Source organism: Gymnoscopelus braueri, assembly GCF_963280865.1.
Source record: "Gymnoscopelus braueri genome assembly, chromosome: 9".
Classification (NCBI taxonomy): domain Eukaryota; kingdom Metazoa; phylum Chordata; class Actinopteri; order Myctophiformes; family Myctophidae; genus Gymnoscopelus; species Gymnoscopelus braueri.
The window spans coordinates 10076078-10101525 of record NC_137610.1 but is presented as its reverse complement, the minus strand read 5'-3'; the positions used below and the strand labels follow the sequence as shown (position 1 = coordinate 10101525).

The 25448-nt window shown below is 39.2% G+C and overlaps 2 protein-coding genes across 3 annotated transcripts; one reads left to right on the top strand and one right to left on the bottom strand.

The window, feature by feature from the left end:
• Positions 1-5077: 5077 nt before the first annotated feature.
• cib2 (calcium and integrin binding family member 2) lies at positions 5078-18280 on the bottom strand (the record flags this gene model as incomplete). Of its 2 annotated transcripts, XM_080437872.1 has the most annotated exons (6): positions 5078-5152; positions 6122-6317; positions 6437-6584; positions 9246-9357; positions 13620-13654; positions 18168-18280. In XM_080437872.1, 6 exons carry the CDS (start codon positions 18216-18218, stop codon positions 5131-5133), a joined length of 564 nt encoding a protein of 187 aa, XP_080293998.1. In that variant the 3' UTR covers positions 5078-5130. The 2 variants fall into 2 exon arrangements, with proteins under 2 accessions (XP_080293998.1, XP_080293999.1); XM_080437873.1 differs by lacking the exons at positions 9246-9357; positions 13620-13654 and having other exon boundaries at positions 18168-18218.
• Positions 18281-19026: 746 nt separating this feature from the next.
• Positions 19027-25318, top strand: lrrc61 (leucine rich repeat containing 61). Its single transcript, XM_080437183.1, has 9 exons — positions 19027-19202; positions 20506-20601; positions 20874-21020; positions 21136-21196; positions 22252-22337; positions 22718-22783; positions 22908-22976; positions 24026-24154; positions 24269-25318. Exons 1-9 carry the CDS (start codon positions 19172-19174, stop codon positions 24373-24375), a joined length of 792 nt encoding a protein of 263 aa, XP_080293309.1. The 5' UTR covers positions 19027-19171; the 3' UTR covers positions 24376-25318.
• Positions 25319-25448: the final 130 nt, after the last annotated feature.

The following is a 25448-nucleotide window of genomic DNA, read 5'->3' as shown; positions in this document are numbered from 1 at the left end:
CTTGACCATAATTATGCAGAAATACCAACTTAACGTTTTGAAAGGGCATACATTATATTTTTTTGCAGTGTATTCCTGTAAATGATCTAAAAAAAATCAAGTAGCCTGTCAAATGTAGTATTTACACTGCAAAAGAGTCTCAAAACTAAGGTCTCTTGAATAAAAGGCATGTGTACAGTAGCATTTCACATCAGAGAGTCTTATTATTGCATGGCTATGCGCTGTATGAATATCGTTCATCAAGGACATAAAGCGAATTGCATGTATCCTGTCAGTTTACCCCTGCAGACTTCCCTCCCAGGCGTTTGGTATACTAGATCTGTGGGCTGGTCTTTCTTCCCAATCAATCTATTGGGAACCATTTCCATGAAGGTGGTGATTCATGAGGGCTTGACATGTTCTCTATCAGTAAATACTCATTCCATCACAGTAGTGACACACTGTCAGAGGTGAATATCATAGTATTTAAATATAATGACAGGGTATTATATGAAAGTTAAGCAGAATACACAATTTACAATATTTAATACTGGTGATGTAAATAAGAGCAACCTCACAGTTATGACAATGCCAAACTGAACAGCCAGGGGAATTCAGCTAAATCAATGTGCATAATGTGTTCAGAGCATGAAAATATTTTGATTAAAGCCTGCTTCCGTCAGCAGTGTGCTCCATTTCCAGTAAAATCGTTTGCATAAAGGCCTCAGCAGCATGTGTGCAGCATGCACGTAGGGGAAGTTGTGGTCATGGATGTTTAAAGGTTGTTGATCTTATCTTTTGTTGTCGGTTGCTCTCTTCCATTCTGATAACATTAGCTATATTTTTGCATTTGAATATTTGATATTTGAACATAGGCTTGCTCTGTTGGGCCCTGTAATGGAATCTATGTAACAGTAAGTCATAAAACTTCTATTTCAAATAATGATACAACCGTAATTTGTTATATATTTTACTATCAAGACCCACATTATAATTGTATTTCCATATACAGAGGAGGTGCCTTTGAGAAACATTCAGGTGCACAATTCATTTATCAGTGGAAATGTACATTGTCCCTTCACTCATCAGTCAGCAAATGGTTTATGCTTGGAAACAACATTAGAAATCTGTCAAATAATTCCCTCACATGAATTGGAAAACGTTAACCTGTCACAGCTGATTAATATCACATTTCTGAATCGGTGAGCCCATAAAAAACACTCACAGATTTCATAGGAGTCATAACAGCAGCATTCCTTTTTAAAGTGGAATGGATCACAAAGTACAAATTGAATTTAAATTGAGTGCATGAATTGGCTGAATCTGTTTTAAGGGGGCTAAATCTGGAGATCATATTCACAGAGGGCAGACTGTCCACTGTAAAAACAAGATTTTTAAAGTGCTCATGTTATGTAATGTAACCCTAATGGCACCAGTTTAATTGTCTCCGCCAGGCCGAAAGGCATGGCGAGAGAGTATGTTTTGCCCCCTGTCTGTCCGTCCGTCCGTCCGTCCGTCCGTCCGTGTGTCCTCCGTCCGTGTGTCATTCTGTCTGTGTACAGCTAATCTCCGGCACCGTTGGCTTGCTCGCAGTGAAACTGTGCACACACACTCCCTGGATGCCACAGAAGAACCTCTGCCCAATTTTTTTCACATGGGTCTTTTATAGCGCCACCAGGAGGCCGATTTGTGCAAAAAAAAAATTTTGACAGTACTCCTACAGATTTTGTCCAAAAATCCCGCAAATCGGTACACAGTATCTCTATAGTCATTAAACGAAATAAATCTTTCAGATTTTTCATATTCCATCCTGATTGGCTAACAATGGATTCCAAAGTTTGCAGGAGTGCTCTGTTTTGAACAAAATGCCTCAAATCATGAACACAGCATGCAATTTCCTTGAAATCTTGCACGTACATTTCCACTATGCCGAGGAATAAGTGCCAAATTGAATTTTCAAATCAGCCTCATGGTGGCGCTATAACAGGTCGATTCGTGTTTTTACCTATAACTGCACCGATCTGTGTAAAACTTTGTAAGCACACTCCCCAGAGGTCAAGGAAAAACCCTTGCCCTGCATTTTTCACATCTGCCTTTTATAGCGCCACCAGGAGGCCGACTTATGTAAAACATTTTTTTTTATATTACTCCTTCCGATTTTATCCACATTTCACGCAAATCGGTACACATGATCTCTATAGTCATGTGATCAAGACGGATGTGTTTGATTTTTCATATTCCATCCTGATTGGCTAAGATTTACATCTAAAGTTTGCAGTAGTGGCTTGTTTTGAACAAAATGCCGCAAATCATGAACGCAGCATCCGATTGCGGTCAAACTTTGCACACACATTCACACTATGTTGAGGAGCAAAAAACCCTTTTAACATTGGCCTGTTATAGCGCCACCAGCAGGTCTAATTTAGCAAAACAATTGTTTTGAACAAAATGCCTCAAATCATGAATGCAGTGTCCGATTGCCGTGCAAGGCCTAAGAAGAAACGGCTACCTTTTCACATTGGCCTATTATAGCGCCACCAGGAGGCCACAATAACCTACCTGACCTGGAGGAGACCTGTGCTCCGAGGAGCACTTTTTCTAGTTCCTAACTGATTAGATTAGAGCAGGGGTCTTCAACAGGGGGTCCGGGACCCCTAGGGGGTCCTCAGAGTTACTACAGGGGGGCCGCCAAATCTTTGTGTGATATGATATCTTTTACATTAACCACTAGCGTCCCATTTCTGAGGAGAACTTTAGCCAAAAATAGCAGATCTACAAGCTCTGCGAGGCGCTGTCTATTTTTGGCAAAGAGGTATAGGTGTAGAGGGAAAAAAAAGAGCAGACCGAGTTAAAAAATATATTGTTTAATTTGCAGCACAATATTATACAATATAGAGGGGGTCCCTGCTTCATCTCTCTCTCAGCTAGGGGATCCTTGGCCTGAAAGACGTTCAAGACCCCTGGATTAGAGAATGGAGTGAAGAATGGAGTCAGGCACAGCCATTGACTGTAAATACAGCCAAACAAGGCTGCATACTGTAACTGTCCATTCCAGCAGGGGCCCAGCTGAGATGACACTCCAATGGCTGCTTTATAGCCACACTGAGCCCCCGTATCACAGTCCACCAGAAGCCGCCCTGTCAGAATCTAAATCAGCAGATGTTCTCTGTGAGGGCAGTAATTAATGAAGCCGCACCATCAGCAATATATTGCCCCGAATATTTAATACTGCCCCCATAAAGCAAGCTGGAGGTAACAGCATGAGGAATTAACTGCATATTAGTGTGGCACTGCCTTCTCTGATGACTGCACACGGCTTGCCACCACAATTCCTCAACTTCTTTCCCATTCGCCCAAGCCCAACTAACTGATTATGCAAATAGCATGCAAATAGCATATTCATGGTCAAGTCCTGTTACCTGTGTCAGTATATGTGGTAATGCTAATTATGCACCATTAGAACATCACTTGTCATTGACAAAATTAATAGCTTACCACTGCCAGTTATTTTTTCACTAGTCCAGCCTATAAGGGAGATGTCAATCGAATAACCCAGTTTCTACAAATCAGCCCCCTTGTGCACAAAGTAGGATAACTATAGTGAATCACCAACAAACATGACTAAGGACAGCTTCTAACTGCTTTGTGAAATGTGCTGGTAAATGGCGATGGTAAATGCTGAGGCAGCTCACACTCATAATGAGCTCATTCTGCTTAAGATGTCATGAGGTTATACAATGGGATACGCATAGACATAATGATGTGATCTTTATTGTTCTTCAACCATTCCTGAGTGGGATGAGATGAGCCGAGTAGCCCACAGTGTACGTGGGTAGAATCTTATAACTCACGCAAGTGTCAGGTCAGTTCAGTCACTGGAAAGGATTCATGATGTAGGGTAATCTTTAAGATTTACTTTAAATGTGAAGGCCGTACTTCCCACCTATTTCATTGTGCCTCCATGTAAATTCAATGTAAAAAAAAGCTGATGTCTCCATTCTTCCATAATTATTTTTAATTTGACTGCATGTTATATAGAAACAAATATAGAAGTGTGTGTGTGTGCGTGCGTGTGTGTGTGTGTGTGTGTGTGTGTGTGTGTGTGTGTGTGTGTGTGTGTGTGTGTGTGTGTGTGTGTGTGTGTGTGTGTGTGTGTGTGTGTGTGTGTGTGTGTGTGTGTGTGTGTGTGTGCGCGCACGCGCCCAGTTGTGCCCATGTCCAGTGAAAGCAAAGCAGAGACAAATGCTTTCAACAAATCTGATTCACACAAAACAAACAGAACAGAACAAACAGATACTTTATTAAAAGTTAAGCCCAGTAATTCCCATTATTCACACTGGGAAATGTTTATTAAAGAATCAGCTGAGACAACAGGGAGATAAAATGTAGAGATGCTAGAGGCTAACGTATTCACATTCAGATGACATGAGCCCTTCATTTAATTGGAAAATAGTAAGATGTGATTGTCATTGTGCTCCAGTTCTAACAAGAAAGGACACAAACTAACATGACAAAAGCAATGCAATGTAAACAAGATAGAGAGCACAGTTCTGTTCATGCATGTTGCAGATACAATTATTGCATAGCTAAATGATCACACTCCAGGCATGTTTCAAACAATATCTGCTGTGTTGTTGGAGGAAGACATATTGGACACACAGTAATCTCATTCATACATCGATATAAGTTTTTTGCGTAACCTTAATATATCCAACATTAATATATGCCAGTGTCTGGCAGAAGTAGATACAGTAAAAAGGGTTCATATTAATACCTTGTTTTTCTTTCTAGAAAATGTAAAAAGTAGCCTTTTCTCCCCACATGTGACACATTTTGGTCAAGCCCTATTATTTATTTAAAACATGAAACAACCTGCGTTTCATCAAAGAAGAAAGTAAATCAATTCAATAAATTCATATAAAGAGCTGAGACATCCTGAGAACCAGTCTTATTTAGTCATACAGTTCCCCACTAAACAGACTTCACAGATAGCAGGCAAAGGAGGAGTGAAGGTTGAGAGGAAATAGGAGATATAGGCACTGTGCTGTTGTATAATGTAGCACGGTCTGGGTAGAGTCAGGGAGGGTCTGTCCAGATGTGTCCAACATCTTCACCATGTGACCAACGTGGGAAGCTTTCCAAGGAACCCTCTTAGATTCGAATGTGGAAGGTACTGCAGGCACAAATAAGACAAAAAACTAAAACTTTCACAATCAAATTGGAATAGCATGTTGAGGGGCCCCTACAGAGCACACCTCAAAAAGCACTTTAAAGTTGCAACTCTATTTCCCCCGCGGCCTCTCATCTACTGCCACACCCCAGGACTGACACAGCTCTGGGTAGGCCACCCAGCCTGGCAGAGATCTGTGCTCCTCGGAGCGCATTTAGATCCTGCTCTCCTTACGCACACCTAACAGACATGTGCCAGATCACTGACAGAGCACTGAAACTGTTATCTGCTTTTCAAGATCAATAGAATGACCTCTTTCTATCTGCAGACACACCAGTAGTGTTAATATGAGTCACCCATCATAAGTGATTAGTGTTTCAGCATGCTTCTGGCTGGCAATGAAATCAGACATGGGCCGTTTGCATTTAAATGAAGGCACATACTGGAAGCTCAGGGTGACAATAATGAGAGCAGAGAGCCACTAAAATGACAAACAGCCAACTGGGGGCTGAGCTAAGGAGACACAGCCCATGACTAATACTACATGGCATGCATGTGTTGATTATCTTTTAAGGGGCGTATCATATTCAAATTCTGTCCATATTTCACATTTCTGTTTAAAAAAAAAAAATTTGACTAGAAAATATGATCTCCATTCTTTTGTACATTTTGGAATATGTAGCACATTGCGTTGTAATAAGGGGATGCAACTCATGTTTTATACTGTACCATGGAGAATAATTTATTCTTATTGGCCATCAGATACCCTATAATCACTGCTTAAAAGTAATTGTAGTTACAAATTAAATATAACTTTCAACATTTTAGTGGAAGTACTGACTTTGCATCTGGGAATTAACCACATGAGCCCTATAGCGCCCCTATTCTGAGCTTGTCATATATAGACATTCGCGCCAAATAGAATACTATAGTATAATCAGAGAGAACTTTTCTGTAGTGCATATACAGTACCTTAAAAAGTCTGGAGCCCTAGATATCATGTTTTCAAAGTCAGCGAAGGAGAGTTTGTTGTCCCCGTCCAGATCGGACTCCTCAATGGTCTTCTCACACACCAGGTCCACCTCCTCGGCAGTCAGCTCCTCCTTCGTCAGCTTGTTTAGAGTCTTCTCCAAGTCCTCTTTGCACAGAAAATTATCCACATTGTAATCTGTGGACACCACAAGGAACAGGAAATGCATTAGAATAGCTTAAGATTCATTTTAAACACAGTCCAGGGAAATAGGAGGAACCCAAGGTGAAGGTTTTGTTAGAGAAGTCCACCTTTACCATATATCTTGAAGGCAAATATGGCCTTCAGCTCTCTGGGGGCCGTTTCACTGAGGACGGAGAACATGTCCACAAAGTCATTGAAGCTGAGGTTCCCCTGTCCATCCTCTGAGAAACATTCCACTATCCGGTTTCGGAACGGGTTTTCCTGCACATAAAGGGGGTTAAACTTTAATTTTTCTTACAAAACCGTGAATAGCATACAGTAATATACAGATAACAAAAAAGTATTTAAAAAAAAAACATGGCAAGGAACATTGATTGATTGTCTGTTACTTTAACTTGGTCAATAAGGAAATTAATCTTGCACCATACAGTATACTGTATATCATATAAACAAGAAAACAAAAGAGTATAAGTATTCACACTTTTCTTGTCTTTGTGTTTTTTTCTGTAAATAAAGTTTGCAGCTAGAAAGAATATCTTTAGGATAAACGGCAAACCTCTTACTAAAACTAGTTGCCATGGGATGGTTATGGAGTGTTTTACTCTATGCTTCCCTCTTCAAATGGAAAGTTCATGAAGATATGGGCTCCATACCTTTGGTTTTTTAATAACACAGTGGCTTCAACACTTTCAAGTGTTTTTCTTGACAAATTTCCTTGACTAAAGTATCTCAACTTCTGTACCTTGTTTATGGTAATGTTGTAATTATACCACACTAACATTTATTTCTATTTTTTCTGTCACGAGCTGTAATTATAATATGCATGTCTTTTCTTCATCATTTATCTTTGTTATGTACAGTATGTGTACAGATACGCATACAGTATTTTTCTGTCTATCTTTATTTTAATTTTTATTTGTGTCAATTGTGAAGACTATTTGTTGTGTTTGCTGCTGAGCTGTTTGTGTCTGTGTAATTTTTTTTTAAACTCAATAAATATATTTGAAAAATAAAAGTTGAGTTGAGTTGAAACATTGAAACTTAACAATCAAAAAATAACAAAAATATTTCACCACTGTGTGTTGCACGTTTCATGACCATGACAGGTTCATGGCCAATCTGTGTTTATAGGCTGTTGTTTATATGCTGCAAAACGTAGGTTGGGTGTGTTCTGCTGAGCACAGTGTTTCACAGTGAAAGGCTGACTCCATCTCATTGCTGGTATGACGGTGTCTTTATTTTCTCCTCTGGTTCTTGTCCATAGCTGAAGATTTTATAATCTCTCGCAATCAGCTGACTCAACACAGTACGATCATAGAGCAGAGAGGAGGTCATTAAAGGACATCTGAGTTTTCTCTATGATGTGTGTGTAATTAATTGCTTTGAGAGCTCTTCTTATGCCCACATGTTCCAGCTCCAAATGTAACATCAAAATGGCTTTTGGCACCAGGAACTCTGTAATTCCTGAATGGATCCTCGAAAATGGCCATTGATACGCCAGTCTCCTCAACGAAGCTAATTAACACAAATGCTGAGGCAAGCGAGGATTAGATTTACAGTTATGATGCATTACAGTTACAGGACTTTGGAGACAAGCGTGTAAATTCCCATGCCTTCATCAATCCTTGCTTGAGTGGTCTGTCTTCCTGCAGCTGGCCTGTGACAGCTTTACAGGCACAGGCCAATTATGTCCAATGGAAGGACACATTATGAGACTGTGCTAAAAACTGTACTCCCCTGTGGAGGTGGACTCCATATAAACTAGTTTGTACTTTTGCCTAATATGTCGGAGAAATGTTGAGATACTTGTTGCATAGCATTGCAAAGTCCTTCACAAACCTTTTCACATGATGTTAACTTTCACAAGCCCACAGGAAGGGCACATTAGATTATGTGTCATACCACATTAGCACTGGTCTGATGCTGCCAGTGTTTGTCTGCTGTCAGCTTAGAGTAGAAAGGACAATATGCCCTGTGTATACTGTAACTGTAGTCAGGTTATTCTTTTCCTAGGATTGCAGGGGAAAACGTGAGCTCAGATGGCCTGTGATTGGCTGAGATGGGGGAGGTTAACCTATTCCATCCACCAATGCTTGCCAACTTGGTCGATGCACGAGGCCATCTATCGTTTTATCGTCTATGGACTCTCCTGTGTGATTATTGGTTCTTTCCAATTAATGACTCAAATGGCAGTAATAAAACATATTAGCTATTTAGCTGACCTGCTTATTACTTCGTACTGTAGTTCACCTCGCACCAGAAACATGTCACTTTCATTGACTTTTGACACAACCGTGGTCATCTTCATTCACTGAACATGCTTGGCACTTCGAAAAACAGTAGTGGGGCACATATAGATAGCTACTCACATAGGCAAACACTATTGGACATTAGATCGGCAATCATTCACTGTATCCAGAGTTTTAAAAAAATCACTTACTCAATACTCAGGGGAAATAAGCCTCCTTTGCCATTTTATTGGCAAACATAGAGTCCTTAGACAACAAGTTATGTAATGTATGGGCATGGGGGCACACATGCAATTCCACAGAGAAACCAATGATGGATGTCTGAGGGGACCTCAGACATCACCTGCTGGGTTTTCAGAGTATCATGCTGACAGAACAAAGAAACTCCCCCGTAAAGTATGGGTATGCATCATCATTTACAACTAAAGTCCAGCTGAAATGAAAAATATGGTTATACTTTTAGAGTGTATCCATGGTAATAATGGAGACATACCATCATAGATGCAAAAAATAAAATAAAATAAAGAACAAGTCCGTAAAACTATGATGTCTGACTACATTGGCAGGTCCAGAACAAGTTCAACCAATCGGGCTCATATCATGTCAATCCCATAGGTTCTAGAACCTAAAGCCTGCCTATACTTTATCCGGTTTTAGTAAGATTTTAAATTACCTTTAGCTCTGGCATGTTGACTATTAAGGATAACGGCACTTGACATTCTGGGTCGTTAGTGTAGTCCATCGGTACAAGATGTGGGGCCAGCTCATGATATCTGCCGTGCAACCTAGAACACACAAATAAAAGACAGCAGTACTGCTTGTATCATCACATTTATTCTGAATCACAGCCTGTCATACAAGACATACTGTAATGTGCCAGATACTGATCACAGCATGAAAACAACACTATCTGCTGCTCAGCTCAGTGGCATTGAGGTTAAAGGGTCCGCTCTGAGTCAAAATATACTTAAAGTACCAAAAGTAAAAGTACTCATTGTGCAGAATGTCCCATTTCACAAGTTCAAAATGTATACATTTTGTTTTGAAAAAAGACGATCTACAAGCTCATGTAGATCTACTATTTTCAAATGGCCAAAATATATATAGGGCTGAAGTGGTTGGAGTTTGTGTGTTTTGTAATGATAATCAAAATCTTCGAAGTAACTAGTGACTAGTAAAAGTACAATATTTTCCTCTGAGATGTGGTGGAGTAGAAGTAAAAGTATTGAAATTGAAAATATTGAAGAAGTAAAAATACCTTTAAAAGAAAAACAACAACTCAAAATTGTACTTAAGTACAGTAGTATAGTTACTTTACACCACTGCTACTACTACTATCTGCTGCTTGATAAGAGTCAGTGGAGAGACATTAGACATGTCATACTAGTGCGGTGATCACCGCTTATCACTCCACGCAGGGCGCTGTAACAAGGGCTGTGGCACAGGAATACAGTGCTGTGTCCCATGAAAAGATATGATACCAGGCCCCTAAAAGCATACTGTATATGGATCATGACATTAATACTGTGGGGCCCCATGTAGCTTCAGGCCCCATTAATCCTGATCACTTTTCACCACTTAATGATGTTCCTGGTTGTAAACTCCATACAGCATGCAACCACAGTAGTTGGTCATAATAAAGGCTAATAGATTTAGGAATGTTGCACACTCAACATATTAGGAAGCAGCTCAAACTAAATTAATCTACGGTATATTTGTTTGTATTGTTTATGAATTTCAGTTCTTGCACCTGGGTGCTCTGGACACGTTTCAAAGTTCAATGCTGTTCCTTTCTATAGTAAAATCCAGAATAGTGCACACTGCACGTTGTTGCAGTTATGACAATGCCAACACCAGAGAACACATCCATTCTGTCAGATTTAAAAGAGAGAGAGAGAGAGAGAGAGAGAGAGAGAGAGAGAGTTGTGTCGTGTGTGAGAGAGAGAGGCGTGCGAGCGTGTGTGTGCGTGCGTGCGTGCGTGCATGCATGCGTGTCTGCGCTGTGTCGGAATACATGACCTCAGGTGCATCAGGGAATGTATACATTCGAAAAGACTGGACTTCTTTGGAAATAATCAGTATCATAGACCATTATGTCTACACTCTTGTGTACACTCAACTGATGTTAAGGGGGGGTGGGGGGGTTTCTTGCTTTACTCCAGCAGCAATATAGCCTTATTATTGTGGTGAGCATCCAGTAAGCTTGCAGAGGCTGCATGTAGCCTACCACACACACAGTGCGTCATCAGCGGTCGGCAGTAATCTACAACCCTCTTACACTCTGACCCCTGAACAGCCCTGTCACGTGTTTCCTCATCCTAGCAGTGTCATCAATCTCTAGGGTCACTGGTCTTAGAGGACAAACTCATTAAGCTGAAATCAAATAAAGCTGTCAAAATGATGCAGATGCTGCTGCAATAATCATACAACAGTTTGTTCTGGTCAGGTCATTTGATTGGACAAACCTCAAGGCATTCTACGAGTCCTACTTGTTTACATTCTGATACGTTCAACACTCATTGGAATCTCCCAAATGTTTAATTAGTTACGCGATGGTATAGATACATTTCCACTTTAATTTAAGAATCTAAGAAGCCAAGGTTAATTTTGATTGTTGAAAAGACAAAATCACTGCAAACATCATTCCAATCTAAAAAGGCCTACTTCCAAACAAACTGTGCCTATTAACTATTATGTTCATTTTGTTCCTTCATAAAATGCAATAAAGTCAACTGCAACATTGAAAGTACAAGTCTTATGGAATTTAGATTTTTGTTATACACATGATACACATTGAAAAGACAAAAATGGACAAGAATGACAGCTGTATTCCTGGGTAAAACCAACCATGGTGTTTCAGGCAGAGTTGTGGAACTCAAAGCGATCACCTCATAATGATCAGTGATGATCTTTTTTATTTCACCTTACATAACTGTGTCATGGTATGTGCTGCTGGGAACACAAGCTAGGGATGTTTTATGAAGGTCATAAAACATGTGATGCTATTACGCTCGATGGAGATCAATTTCGGTATGGTCAATTTCATTTTCAGCGCACCGCTGGCCTTGTAATCAAAGGCAGTTTCAATGTCATGGTGGAGGAACAATTCACCATTCATCCACAAGTCAGGGGGGCATGCACTGTCTGGCAATTTGTTATTAACAGAAAACGTTGGGAATGATTGCAAAGGAAAGTCTAGAGTCTAGAGTCAATAACATGTTATTTACCCAAATGCAAATGATAAATATCCTATAAAAATGTATCCTATGTTTAATGTGTACATATCTAATCACATTTGTGACCATTTTGTTATTGTGTTTACAAGAGTGAGCCTTTGTAATGTGACAAACAAACAAACAAGTGTCAACTTACTGAAATACTGATGATGCTCATACTGTATGGCCTTGACACATTTCATGACCTGTAATTCCATTACAGTCAATTCTACATGCACTGATTAGATAAAAAGCAACCTGAGAGCGCCATAATATAGAGCTATAAATATAATATCCATGTCCCCCAGCTACAGTAAACATGACAAGTGTAATCTCATTAGATTAGGTTCGTTTTCGGTAATGGATCATTAGATTTGATCAAATTACATTTTGGATTCAAATAAAGCTGCCTATGACATTCTAATGAGAACTGCAAGAAAAAAGATTACAGAATGCCCTATACTGTAATATTATCAACACATGAATCCGTACAAATGAAATTCGCCCCAATTTTGTAATATGTAATATGTTGTAATATGTAGTTGTAATATGTAACCACTGAAGTTTATTAAATTCACAGTTCTATCATCATACCCAAGATAATATTTAAGGGATTATGTTTGATGTCGGAAAAGTGTCTGTCCATTTGAAATTTGCTACAGACAGACAGACAGACAGACAGACTTGAATAGAGCTTCAAGTATCTGCTGACTTGGAAAAGTACAGTGCATAGATACAATAAGGAAAGAACAAAAAGGCCATATTCCGAGAGAAAGGGAAGGTGTTTCATGGCATGTTAACGTGATTTATTTCGCTGTAGGACTGATTGTTGAGCAGCAGTCATTAGGACATGACCGATTACACCATTAAAGCATGGTAAATTTAATCCACAATCTGCCTTGGGACCAGGGCTTGCCCAACTCTAAACTCTGTTTAGGGCCCTAATATTGATTTCAGGGCTCCCTCCCTCTTTTGACAATCATATAATATCTAATAAACAGTAGACACAACCATAACAATTAAATAATACTGTGTTTCATTTTGTATGCTTTTTTGGAGCTTGGGATGGAGGATGTTAAATTGTAGACTATGTTTGCAACACACTTTTTAACATTAGATTACCACCTGTCAGCAGGTTAGTGCTGTGTTGCATCATGCATCAGCATGTACTGTAGAGATATGAGCTCATTTTCATCTGGTTCAGAAGAAAGAACAAATTGAAAAAAGAGAGAACATATGATGATAATGTATATTAACTTATATTAATGCACGGCTGTTGAGTAATTGCTTATATTTACACAAGAACAAGTTCAATTGTAACCTTTGAATACAGGAGAACTGGGCACTTTTGTGAAGTGGGCTCAGGGAAGAATTGGGTACTTTTACAAAGTGGGAACTGAAGAATTGGGCACTTATATGAAGTGTGCCCTGTGCAAATCTGTACTGTATCTTTCTCTTTGAAAGCATTACGTTTAATTATCTATGACTAAGGGTGACCGGATGTCCTGAAAGATTCGGGACATCTGGTCTGTCTAGTCTGTCTGTCTGTCCTCTCACATGCTCAGTTCTCTGGTTACCAGAGGCCTAGCTTGTCTGTTAGAACAAAGTCAGTTTGGGATGATCCTTACGCATATCTTGTGCTCGTAATAACATCATAAGTCACAAGTTGGTTTGGTGTTGTATGAGCTACAGTGAGGGTGGCTTAAACCAAATCTTGCTTACATAATACATTAACATTACTGTGACTGTCTGTTTTACCAAATGATCAGCAAGGGGTACATAGAAGTACTAGAAGGTAGGTAGATACAGGAATATGAGGTGGCTCCACTTACCGAAGGATTTCTTTGCGTGTGAAGTAAGTGCAGTCCTGTGACAGGAAAGAAAGCAGTGTGTCAAAAGAATAAGTATGAATAAGCAGAAGTAAACAAATGCCAAAAACACAAAAGACAAAAAGTAATGGTAACACAATAGAAAATCATATATTTTATTTTATACACTACTATGCAATGTAGAGTACCTTGTCCTAAAACAAATTCCGGGTAGTTAATTACCTTGCATCCCTGCTCTAAGACTGAAAAGGATGCCAGGTTGAGTGCAATGAACTACTCGGTTGGCTAGAAAACCATCAGCGTTAGGGGTCGATGTGGACCACTGGTATGAATGACAGGCTCAGGTGGCATATAGAATGACAGTATGGGGCCTTGCAAGTCAGCAGAACGCCTATTACACTAAGCCCTGAATGAGGTCTCAAGTATCACTAAAGGTATGACTTGTTGTCAGAATCATGTTGTCACCTGGTAGTTGCAATACACACATTGAGGCAAGGGAACATGATCAGGTGTTGTGTGTGGCTGTCACTGTGAGTTATCGTACAGTATATAGGGGCATGTACAGTATATGATCCACCAGCCCCACTGGATCCACCAGAGTTTTGCACACATGTGCACATATTAGTGCAGTTGCAAAATGGCACGGTGCTGAGCCTGCACATTGCACACCTGCTGTATTTCTGTCCAGATTTACTCTGAGATTTTGACTGCTGTATTTTAGATTCTGTCGAGGCTTGTGTGAGTTCTGACTTCTGCAGGACAACTATTTCTTCCTGTTACTTGCAGCTTTATCTCATATACATTTCCACGCTGCACAAGCCAGTCTCCCCTCAGGTATTAATCAAGTCGATCTCGTTTTATTTCAAGTTCCCTGTTACATCAGTATAGGGCTGAGCTGCGTGTGAACCAGAGCATTATCAGTTAGCCTCCGGAGACAGCTTTATAAGCCAAAGATTTAGTTCTGCAGTTTACCCTGTTTAGCGTGGCATGCCAGAGTATGCCAAAACCAACGCTAGGAACTTTGAGGGGGCTCATAGAGCCCCCTTAAAATTTATCGACATTAGGTTGTGAGCATTGTTAATTGCTCATTAATTTGAAATACCGGGACATTTCTGTGATGTAATGCCAACCAAGCCACTAATCTTAGTTGTTTGTAGACAGACTGAGCTGAATTCATTTAGTGCAACACTGGACCATATTGCCTTCGTGATAGAACTGCAAAGGAAAGTGTGTATGTTGTCTGTGCAGTACCATGCAGAGCTTGGAATGGGCTCTACTATGCACAGCAGCCATATTGGAAAGAAATTAGGCCTCTTCCTTACTTCTTCACAGGTGTTACCTATGATACTAATGAAGGCTCTGTTCCGTTCTGGTCAAACAGAGCCAGGGTGTATGTTGGCTATTAATTAACTGGAAACACTCTGCTGCACCAGTGGGTCTCAAAGTGTGGTCCAGGGACCCTCATGGAGGGGGTTCCAAAGGGACCCTTACGGGTGTGTAATTCTGAGAGTGTACAAATGGAACCAGTTGGTTCCATTTGTACACTCTCAGAGTTATGGGGGTCCTTGAAATAAAAGGTTTGAGAACCACTGTGCTACACTAAATGGAACAGAGCCTTCATTAGTATAATTGGTAAGACCTGTGAAGGAAGTAAGGAAGAGGCCCAATTTCTTTACAATATGGCTGCTGTGCATAGAGCCTATTGATGAACCCATAGATATATATAAAGGCTAGATGGCTCAAGGGGGCGGCGCAAGCGTAGCTCAACCGCGGCCATCTTGAAACAGTCATTCATAACATTATGTCTATGGTGCATATACTTTGAAATAACCATAGCGTGCTCAATTTTCATCCGATTTTCAAGCGGTTTGGTGTGTTGTAAACACCAAAGATATAATTATAATCATGTTTTTTTTTGTATATAATTTTAAGTATGCAGTATCATAACTACATCTTTGGTGTTTACAACACACCAAACCGTTTGAAAATCGGATGAAAATTGAGCACGCTATGGTTATTTTAAAGTATATGCACCATAGACATAATGTTATGAATGACTGTTTCAAGATGGCCGCCATGTGGCAACGTTGTACTCCATTGGCCAGCAGCGCGGGTGAGTCATCTAGCCTTTATATATATCTATGGATGAACCAGCCAAACAGTCAAGCTCTATCAGACAAGAAGAAGATTTTTTATTGCAGTGTGACGTGTTTTATTTTATTTTTATTTTTTAACTGACCATTGTTCTGAGATAAATGAGTTATGGAGGTTGAAACACACTGTATCTCCATTCTACCCCCCGAAAGCTCTATTGATGAAGAAAACATATGCTTTCTTTATAAAGTAACACATAAAATGGTTCTACAGTAGGCCTATATAGAAGCTTTTTCAATTCCATATACCAGTGGTTCTCAAAGTAGGGTCCAGGGACCCCCAGAGCATTTTAGGGGGCGGTCAGCAAAATGAGGAACAATTTACTTTCCACTATAATTTCACCGGCTAGAAGATAATGTCCTATATGTTTCACTATTCAGAGAGGTTTCATTCTCTCCACTGTTATCCCCCCACATACAGACAGATAGTATCATTTTAAATCAAATCGAATGACAAAAATGTACTTTCTCTTATGGTGGTCTCTGGCTCACAATCTTTTCAAATCGGGTCTGTGGCATGATATGGGGGACCTTGACATGAAAATGTTTGAGAAGCACTGCCATATGGTAGAAACCCTTTTGGTAAGTGTATGTAAACCAGTCGCTCCAGTCAGTACAGGACAGCCTTCCTTCTAACATAACATTTCTCTTGTCTCATTTGAGTCGTCTGGAGCTACATTTGTAGAAATGTCATCTACATTCATGATCCATTTTAGAGACTTAAAATAGAGAAAGCAGAAGACGTGTTTTATGTCTGCTGCTGCAGTAAAACCCTCAGAGTTCATTTATCCATTCGCAACTCAGAGAGTGTTCAAATGTAAGTTAACCCAATGGACCCATAACTCTCAGAGACAGACACTAAGGATTTCACCGTGTGGCTACTCCAGTCTCCTGCATATTACACTGATAATTTCAGTTGTCACTATAGCAGTGTGCTGAGGCAATTATCCTATACAGGCATATACCATACATGGCAACTCTGTGCGATTCTTAAATTGCAGGACAACATCGTTAATTCTAATAAGGGCAGTTAAGAGCAACAGAAGTAACCAGAGAAGCTCTTGAGCAGTAAGTTATCTCCCAAGGGTAGTGTTTCCAGGCATGCTATCATACTGGCTTGGCATCAATTATTAAGTCACACCTAATCGTAATGATAAACCTGTGCAGGCATAGCTGGCGTTTCTTCACAGGACAAGGCATCTATTGTTACAGAGTACTAAAGGTTAGGGCTTCTCAGATGTTCCCCCGAAGACCACAAGATCCTCCAGTTGAAATGAAATCAGAGCCTTCTGCTATTAATTTAAATACATTATTGTGCATCATCATGGCACATGATGTAGGCATGGATCTGACAAATGGACTAATCTAATTTCATATACTGTAGGCTCTAAAAATGCATATCTCTTGGGTTGTCTCTACACAGTAAAATCCTCAATGTTAATTTATTCATTTGTAACTGAGGATTTTACTTGTATACAGCATTGTCTACTAAAATATACAAATATAGCCTACCTATTAGACAGCTATTAGCTTGCCTAAATCATATTTTCAGTGGAAGATATCCATCAGGTGAGGGTCATTTTAGCCATTGCTTCTTTTTTGTTGCAGACAGACCATGTAGGATACTTTGTATTTCCAATTATGACCCATATTCAAAATGAGCCATTGACTCACCTAGATATGATCACACAACTGTATTAACATCAGCCTCCTCCTACCTTGACTCATGCACATTTTTTTTTTGCACTGCTATTTAACTTTGGGTAAATTACATATCTACACTCTGGGAGTAAAAAAAATGATAACCTAACACTGGGGATTTTATTGGGTATGCCACCACCACCACCATCACACACAATCATAATAACCCCTTTTAAAAATATCATTTTGTTAAAAATCTACATTGTAAAGAGGCATGCTTACTTTACATTTTCTTGATGAAGGATTAGTCCAACACACAACCTTAATTGGCTACACCAGACTAAGTGCATCTTGAAGAGTGTAGCTGCAGCATAATTGTGAAAGTGGATAACAAACTTGTCATATTGCATAATATGCAGTGGTGGAAAGTATATATGTACTCAAGTACTGTACTAAGTGTACTTAAGTAAAATGTGTAGGTAGTTTTACTACTGGAGTATTTCCAATTTTCTATACTTTTACTTTTACTCCACTACATCTCAGAGGCAAATATTTTACTTTTACGCCACAACTATTCTTTTGAATGCCAGACTTTTACTTGTAACAGAGTATTTCTACATAGCAGCATTTATACTTTTACTCAAGTAAAACATTGGAGTACTTTTACCACCACTGATAATATGCTATATGTTATGCCATGACATGGTCATCATAGGCTATAACACTGCCATTTGAAGATAAGTCAGAGGATGCTTACCTGGTATGCATCAAGTTGCTCATCAGTAAATATCGTCTGCTTATTACCCATCTCTTCTTAATCGAGTTGTTTTTCTCCTGTACAGAATCATTACATTTAGAGTCCGATGTGTTTTCTCAAATCTATGCATTTATAGGGGGTCCAGGAAGATTAAGACCCCCTACACATCTGTCCACTGAATTCCTTCAAAGTATCGGTGCTTTTCCAAAATATGTCCCCCATATGGATTCAAAAACGAACACAAGAAAAGAAAAGGAAAAGGTCTTTGCAGCAAAGAAATTCTAAATGATCTAGAGGTGGCCAGGGTGTGTTTCCTGCTGCTAGTGGAAGAGGAGGCGTGTGAATTGATCCGTTTCAGCACCGGTCGCTGTCCGCAGGTTGAGTTACCACTCATCTCATCTTCTACCACCAGAGGGCGTCTATGACCGTGGTCTTATTTCCATTTGATTGATTGATTGATTGATTGATTGACTGAATACTTTATTGACGTTTGCAAATACTAAAGGATGCTAAAAGGATTAAACCCAAGCAAGCACTATGGCTTGTTTCCATTGGGGTCCTGTACATTCAATTCATGGAAACATTTAAAGACAAACAATAATATACAATAATATAAGAAAACATCATATAAAAACGTGTAGTAATCAAAAACAGGAATATGTACAGTAAACAGCTGGTGTGTGCGTGTGTGTGTGTGTGTGTGTGTGTGTGTGTGTGTGTGTGTGTGTGGGGGGGGGGGTAGGGTTAGGGGGGGCTATACGCACGCGCACACAGGCAGGCACACACAAACACGCACGCGCACACACACACACGCACCTCCCTCTCTGCAGAAAGCAGCAGTATAGTTGTCAGAGCGACGGGTCCTGTAACCTGGCTATTCTTAACTCTATGCCTCAATGCCTGTAACCCGGGGGTGGGACAGAACAGATGCCAGATGTGTGTGTGTGATCACTGGTCATATCAGTATATTGGTCCAGCATCCTGCTGCTACCTATTAGTTTAGGATGGACTCTAAGCGAGACAGAGACCATGGAGGTAAGTTGTTGCTATGGTGTTGTTATGTTAGCCATTTAGCAAGCTATAGCGTTCCATTCACTGTGGTGCTATAGCAAGTGTGTGTGTGTGTGTGTGTGTGTGTGTGTGTGTGTGTGCGCGTGCGCGCGCGCGCGCGCTTCTGTAAACGTCTAAAGAACAAGACCAAACAATCATCGCTCAGCAACCCACCATTCACAGTCATTTCACTGCAACATTATCATCACATCATGGTTCATACAGCGTTAGCATAACGTTAGCTAACATCATCATCACCACCTGTGACCACCAATGTAATCCTCATGATAATCCTGCTGGACAGATGATGCAGGGCGTCTATTGTGTAGTCTAAATAATAATAATAATAACAATAAGTCACGGGGAGTTACTTGACGTGTCCCATTGGTTCTCAAACTTTGAGACTCAAAGTGTGTTTGTGTGTTTGTGTGTGTGTGTGTGTGTGTGTGTGTGTGTGGTGGTGGTGGTGGTGGGGGGGGGGGGGGGGGGGGGTACCAGGGGGGTCCCCAGCAAAATGAGTTAATACAGCGTCACAATCTTCTTCTTAACCACTTTATCCATTTATATATTGGCTATTCAAAAATAGCGGATGTACAAGATCACAGCGAGCTTGTTCATCTGCTATTTTTTAACTATTTAGAAAAATGTTGAAAGTGAAACATTTTGAATAATCCTTTTTTTAAACACAAATCTTCTCTTCTGGGGGTCCCTGGCACAAAACATTTTCACAAGGGCTTTACAAGTTTATTTACATATTGCTCAATGGAGAAACATCACCACCCCATCCACCATACTGTAGCTACTGTGTTTCTAGAGTTACACTCTAAATATGCTATTTCCAGTCCTGGTACACCCATTATTAAAAGTCTCTCTACCTATGATTGTATTCATGGATTCTGCCAGTCAGCTTTACTGTTATGCAATTCAATGAAATAATTGTGTCTAATTTATAGATTTGGACTTACAGTACATAAGCTAAGGAAATTAAACTTAATTTCCCACCGTTATCCACATTGTAACTGACAAACGACAAGAGAGTGTGTCTCGTTGTGACTCCTCTCATCGGGAGCTGCCAAATGCCATGTCTTGCGTTGCCACATAGAACATAAGTGGGCAGTGGGCTACTTAGATGGGCACATCGTTACTATTTATAGATGGCTGCAGGGCTTGTCTCCTTGTGCCTATGTAAACAGAAGAGACAATCCGAGACCTTGCTGAAATAATGGCTCACTCACAACCATAGTGTGTGTGTGTGTGCACTGCATTTTCATTGTTCTTCCTCTTTCAGGCGCAGACTTTGAGAAGATAACTGCTGTACAGCTCAAGTCACATACAGGGGAATTTGATTTGGAATCTATTTTGTTCCTCAAATTCAGAGGACTTGGTAAGGTGTACTGATTATTATTGTTATTTTTTTTTATTTTTATGGATGAGGATTTTTCTTTTTCTTAAATGGATGGTTTCTTTAACCGCTTAAGCCTTATTTTATACTTGGGCTGTTTCAGAATAGCTGATCTACAAGCTCACAGCATGAAGCATTGTGACATGATGTGAGCTTGTAGATATGTTATTTTCAAAACATTGACAATGACATGCCCAAAATAGCGAGGCGAGGAGTGTTTAACATGTCCGAATGTATGCTGTGTTATACTGTAGGAATCCATGACCTCGGGTGTATTGGGGAATGCTTAAATTTGGAGAGACTGGACCTTTCTGGAAATAACATCACACACTTGGCTCCTCTCTCATCTCTTCGGCTTCTTGTCGTACTCAATGTGTCTGCAAACAGGATTTCCAATTTAGGTAAGAATTCTGATCCAGTAGAATTTCAGTTTTCTTGAATTTAATAACTGCTTCTTAAAGTAGTCTTTGCTGTTTGATAGAAATTAACATGCTTGTATTGCTCTGCTAATTTCAGAACCCCTTGGCAGCTGTGACAGTTTACAGAGCCTAAATGTGGCTGGCAATGCCATATGCAGGTATCATTATGTAACATGTCATGACTGACTCAATGCCATCACCACGTATCATTATACAGTATGATATGGCATGACTGACTCAATGCCATATTCAGGTATTATTATAATATGGCAACAATCTGACATGATTCCTGCTTAGTGCCATATACAGGTATCATTATATAATGTGACCCTGACTCAATGCCATATCCAAGTATCATTCTATAATCTGACATGACTGACTCAGTGCCATACCCAGATAACATTATATAATTTGACATGACTCTGACTCAGTTTGGAGTGATATGAAGGAATGTGAATCCATCACCATTGCAAGTTATTTCTTCAAATTAATTATTAATTATGTGTGCTACACCTATTTAATAATTTAGTGCTGGATTAAGGATTAAGGATTGTATGACGTTCTGCATAGTAGTGTATATAGTGTATATTTTGTATGTCTTTGTATGTCTTTGTATGTCTTCTTAAATGTCATCATGATTTGAGTGCACAGGGATCTCATTTAAAAAAAGCCAAGTGCTTTTATGAGCGATCCAGTTTAGAGGACCTTGTATTGTGAATTGTACTTCCATGTACTTTTACCATGTCTTTCTAAATAAAGTATTCAATCAATCAATCAATCAATCAAAGTTAAAGCGGCACTATAACCTTTTTTTTAATGAATAAAATGTAATGTTGTCCAATCTGTATGGTAGAGTATGTTAATACAATTTAACTTATACAATTGGGGTGGTTATATTTGGTCTCCCTGCTCTTCTATTGAGACATTTAGATCGTGTCAAAGGTCCTGTCTCACCTAGATGCAGGATATGACACGAATTTTGACCTGATGGTCAAGATTAAATGTATCCCCTGAGCAAGCTAGTAGCTCAATGGTAAAAACTTCAGCACTTGCACAGGAAACCGCCGGGTTCAAATCTGGGGTAGAAGAGGAAAGTTACATAATGCAGCTTTAATCCAGAACAACAAACACAATTTTTTAATGTGATGGTAGTTTACAGAGAAGTATTCAAAACTGTTTTGTTCATCACTATTTTGGTTTTCTTTTTCAACAGCATTGAGAACCTCCACTGCCTTCAGTCGTTGAGAAAGCTCGAGAACATACGACTAAAAGACAACACGTATAATTATACCAATCCAGGTAAAGTTATATGACCATTTCAGTTATTTGAATACAAGAGTAGTGTACATAATAACATACAAGTGCAATGCATAATTATATATTGACTTATGTGGGCATGATACGGGCAAGGGGTTCGAATCCGTGCACCCGGCTTTGTTGAGCATCTATTTCTATACTAACACAATTGGCCCATATATTTCCCATATTAGCCTATGTATTGTATATAGTTTCTGTCTTTATCTATTTTCATATTTTCGTAAACTTACCAAGTTGATATTTCTTAATATTGTCCTTATTCAGTGTAAAGAACCAAACTCACAGAGACACATTACTGTGAAAACATTCCTGTCAGTAAAATAAAACTAAAATCACTATTTTTTGTTTTTGTTTTGTTTTAGTTTGCAGGAACACACCATATAGAAATTTCCTCCTAGAAATGTTCCCTAACATCAAAGTACTGGATGGTAAGATAGCTTTTGCATGAATATTATTGTTGATCGGTAACATCGGTCCCTCCAGGAAACAATAAAAGAAAAAAGCTCTCTGTATTATTATAATTTTTTATTTTATTTCCTGTTTCAACTGTAGGTGAAAGAGTGGTTGGCCGTGGGAGTGATTTATATCAGTTATGCAAAGATATAGATGAAACCATCAAAGGTACCTTCACCTTCTGTTGCACCCGTTTCTTGTGATTGACATGATAGGAAATGACTAGGGCTGTGACGATCATGAAACTTTGGTTGACAGTTAATTTTCATAAAAATAATTACGATTAATGGTTTAATTGTCTTTTTGGCATTGGAACAGTTAAATAAAAACAACATTTCTGACCTGTTAAGCTTTGTGAACAAATATTGCACCAGGCAGATTTAACATGACTTAAATATACACACCTATTATTGAAATATACAAATGAATAACTGACTGACGGGTACCATTAATGAAAGTAAACAATGTGCAATGGCCAAAAGAGGCCATATCATTGTCATCCACACCACAGCAAGTATACTGTAGAACTCACTGAGTAGATGCAGGCAAGGAACGCTAACAACATGCTGACCTTATCTGGATGCAACAAAATGATGCCATTAAAAGAGCCTGGACAACAACGTTGAAATAATGATGGAAATATGACATTTATGTTAGTTTCATCCAGCTGTTAAAAAATTCAGTGAATGTAAACAACTAACGATTAGGCAAAAAATTATTGCAATCAGGAGATTACTGTTTGTAATAATTATGACAGACCTAGATATGACACTCAGTTAAAAAAAAGTACAGTAGCCTGTTGATGCTGCATACAGCTTTTACCTCCATTACCATGTTGCAGTTATGCCTTTCCCTGTTTAATTTCTGTAAAGCTCCTTTTGTTAAAATAAATATTACTGAATTGCATTGGGAGATTTTCAACTGGCCAGATATCCCTAAAGGTCAATTAAATGTTCCTTCCAACGTCGGAAAAAAAACCGTCCTGTCCTGATGCTGTCTCAACATCTGGGGGTGCAGTAGTGTCCGAAAAAAAAGTCTATAAGAAGTTCTCAATGACGTTAAAATGACAATCACCTCCCGTTCCGAAGAAAACAAAAGTTTGGTTGTCAGACACAGGCACACAGAGATTCTGGAATGTATAGATAGATGTATTATTCAAGAAATGTTGCATTATATTTGACATATTACTTCTTCTTTTTTTTTTTTTTCCTCTTTAGCTGGTTTATACAAGAATGGACAGCTCCCTGATCTCCCTGATTGCAAACCATGGGTGGAAGATAATTTTTGGGAGATAAAGAGGTCAAACAACAATGCCATTATTGAAGAAGCCTACAAACAGTTCAGTGGTAAGAGTTCTTGTTTTTGCCCAGAACCATTTTCATCAGAGCAGCATCAAGGCGCAAAACTGGTTACCAAATCTTACAGTTGTACTCCAGTGTCAAATTTCCCATTCTTTTCAGATGTCCTTCATGAATGCAGACTCCTTAACAACAGAGCAACACACATGATTTCACAAACGGAACGATCCCTTAGCCTCAAGAAGCATCCAAAGCAGTATGCGGTTTGAAATGGTATATTTTGATGTTTTTGCGTTCTGAAAAATGCTCATGTCTCAGTGTACTGTACTTTTATTTTCTTAGTTTTTTCCTTTATTACTATGCTATATCCAAATGCTTTGACCACTCACATGCTTGATGTTTCCTGCAATGTGAGACGGAAACTATCCCTGTGTCCTATGCATTAGGTTTGAGGAAAGCTACAACCCTGAGTGTTTTTAAACCTTGATCCATGCTGACATCCCTAGGGCTGCTTATAAAATGTGTTTACTCACACGGTGCATTCTGCAATCTGCTGTAGCATTTAGGCTATGCTGAGAGCTGTGCTTTAGCATTTGTATAGGTTTTTCTCTTATTAAGAATACTTTGGCTTTTGCATTGCTTGGTCATTTTGGGGAACTGAATTGTTCCATAATTATTCTAAGCTGGCACTGGAAGCTTAGTTTTTCGTAATTAGTTACTTTTATACCATACATATTAGTATTAGCTTAACCAAATAGTGGACAGTACTGTAAGCGCTTACAAAGACTGAATGTATTTCATACCTCTTTATAGTGTATTTTCATTCATCTACCATGAATATGGTGTAGCTAGATTCTGCATAATGTCCATCGATTAACTCTTAACTACAATTGGCAAACAATGACATAATTAAAATGTTGCCTATAGCCATGCATCAAAACTATCTGTTTCAACTCATACATATTGTTTCTATGAAGCTAGATCTGTTATTCATCTTACAATCTGTTTGCTACAGGTGGCAAGTGATGCTTTGTGAACCCAAATTAAAGGAATGTACTAACTCATGTACTGTATAGTATGCCACTGTGTCTGACGCAATGCTATGGCTCCCCCTGCTGGAAGTGTGGTGGCAGACAACAGACCTTGTTGCAGTCAGAGTTGCTAAGGACCTTATTTCCTTGCCTGGAGTGCCATTTCTGTCTCATAACAGAAACTGACAAATAAGCTGCTTTGTTAAGTTTTAGTTTTTAAATTAATTAATAAAAATATAATTTCCACGTTAATTTGATGGTGTGACTTTTTTTTATTTGTCTTAACAATAAACCTGTCATTCTCACATAGT

Coding starts and splice junctions, on each gene's coding strand:
- lrrc61 (XM_080437183.1), top strand. CDS start 19,172: ATGGACTCTAAGCGAGACAGAGACCATGGAG. Junction 20,602..20,873: donor CCTCAAATTCAGAGGACTTG/GTAAGGTGTACT, acceptor GTTATACTGTAG/GAATCCATGACCTCGGGTGT. Junction 22,338..22,717: donor GTATAATTATACCAATCCAG/GTAAAGTTATAT, acceptor GTTTTGTTTTAG/TTTGCAGGAACACACCATAT.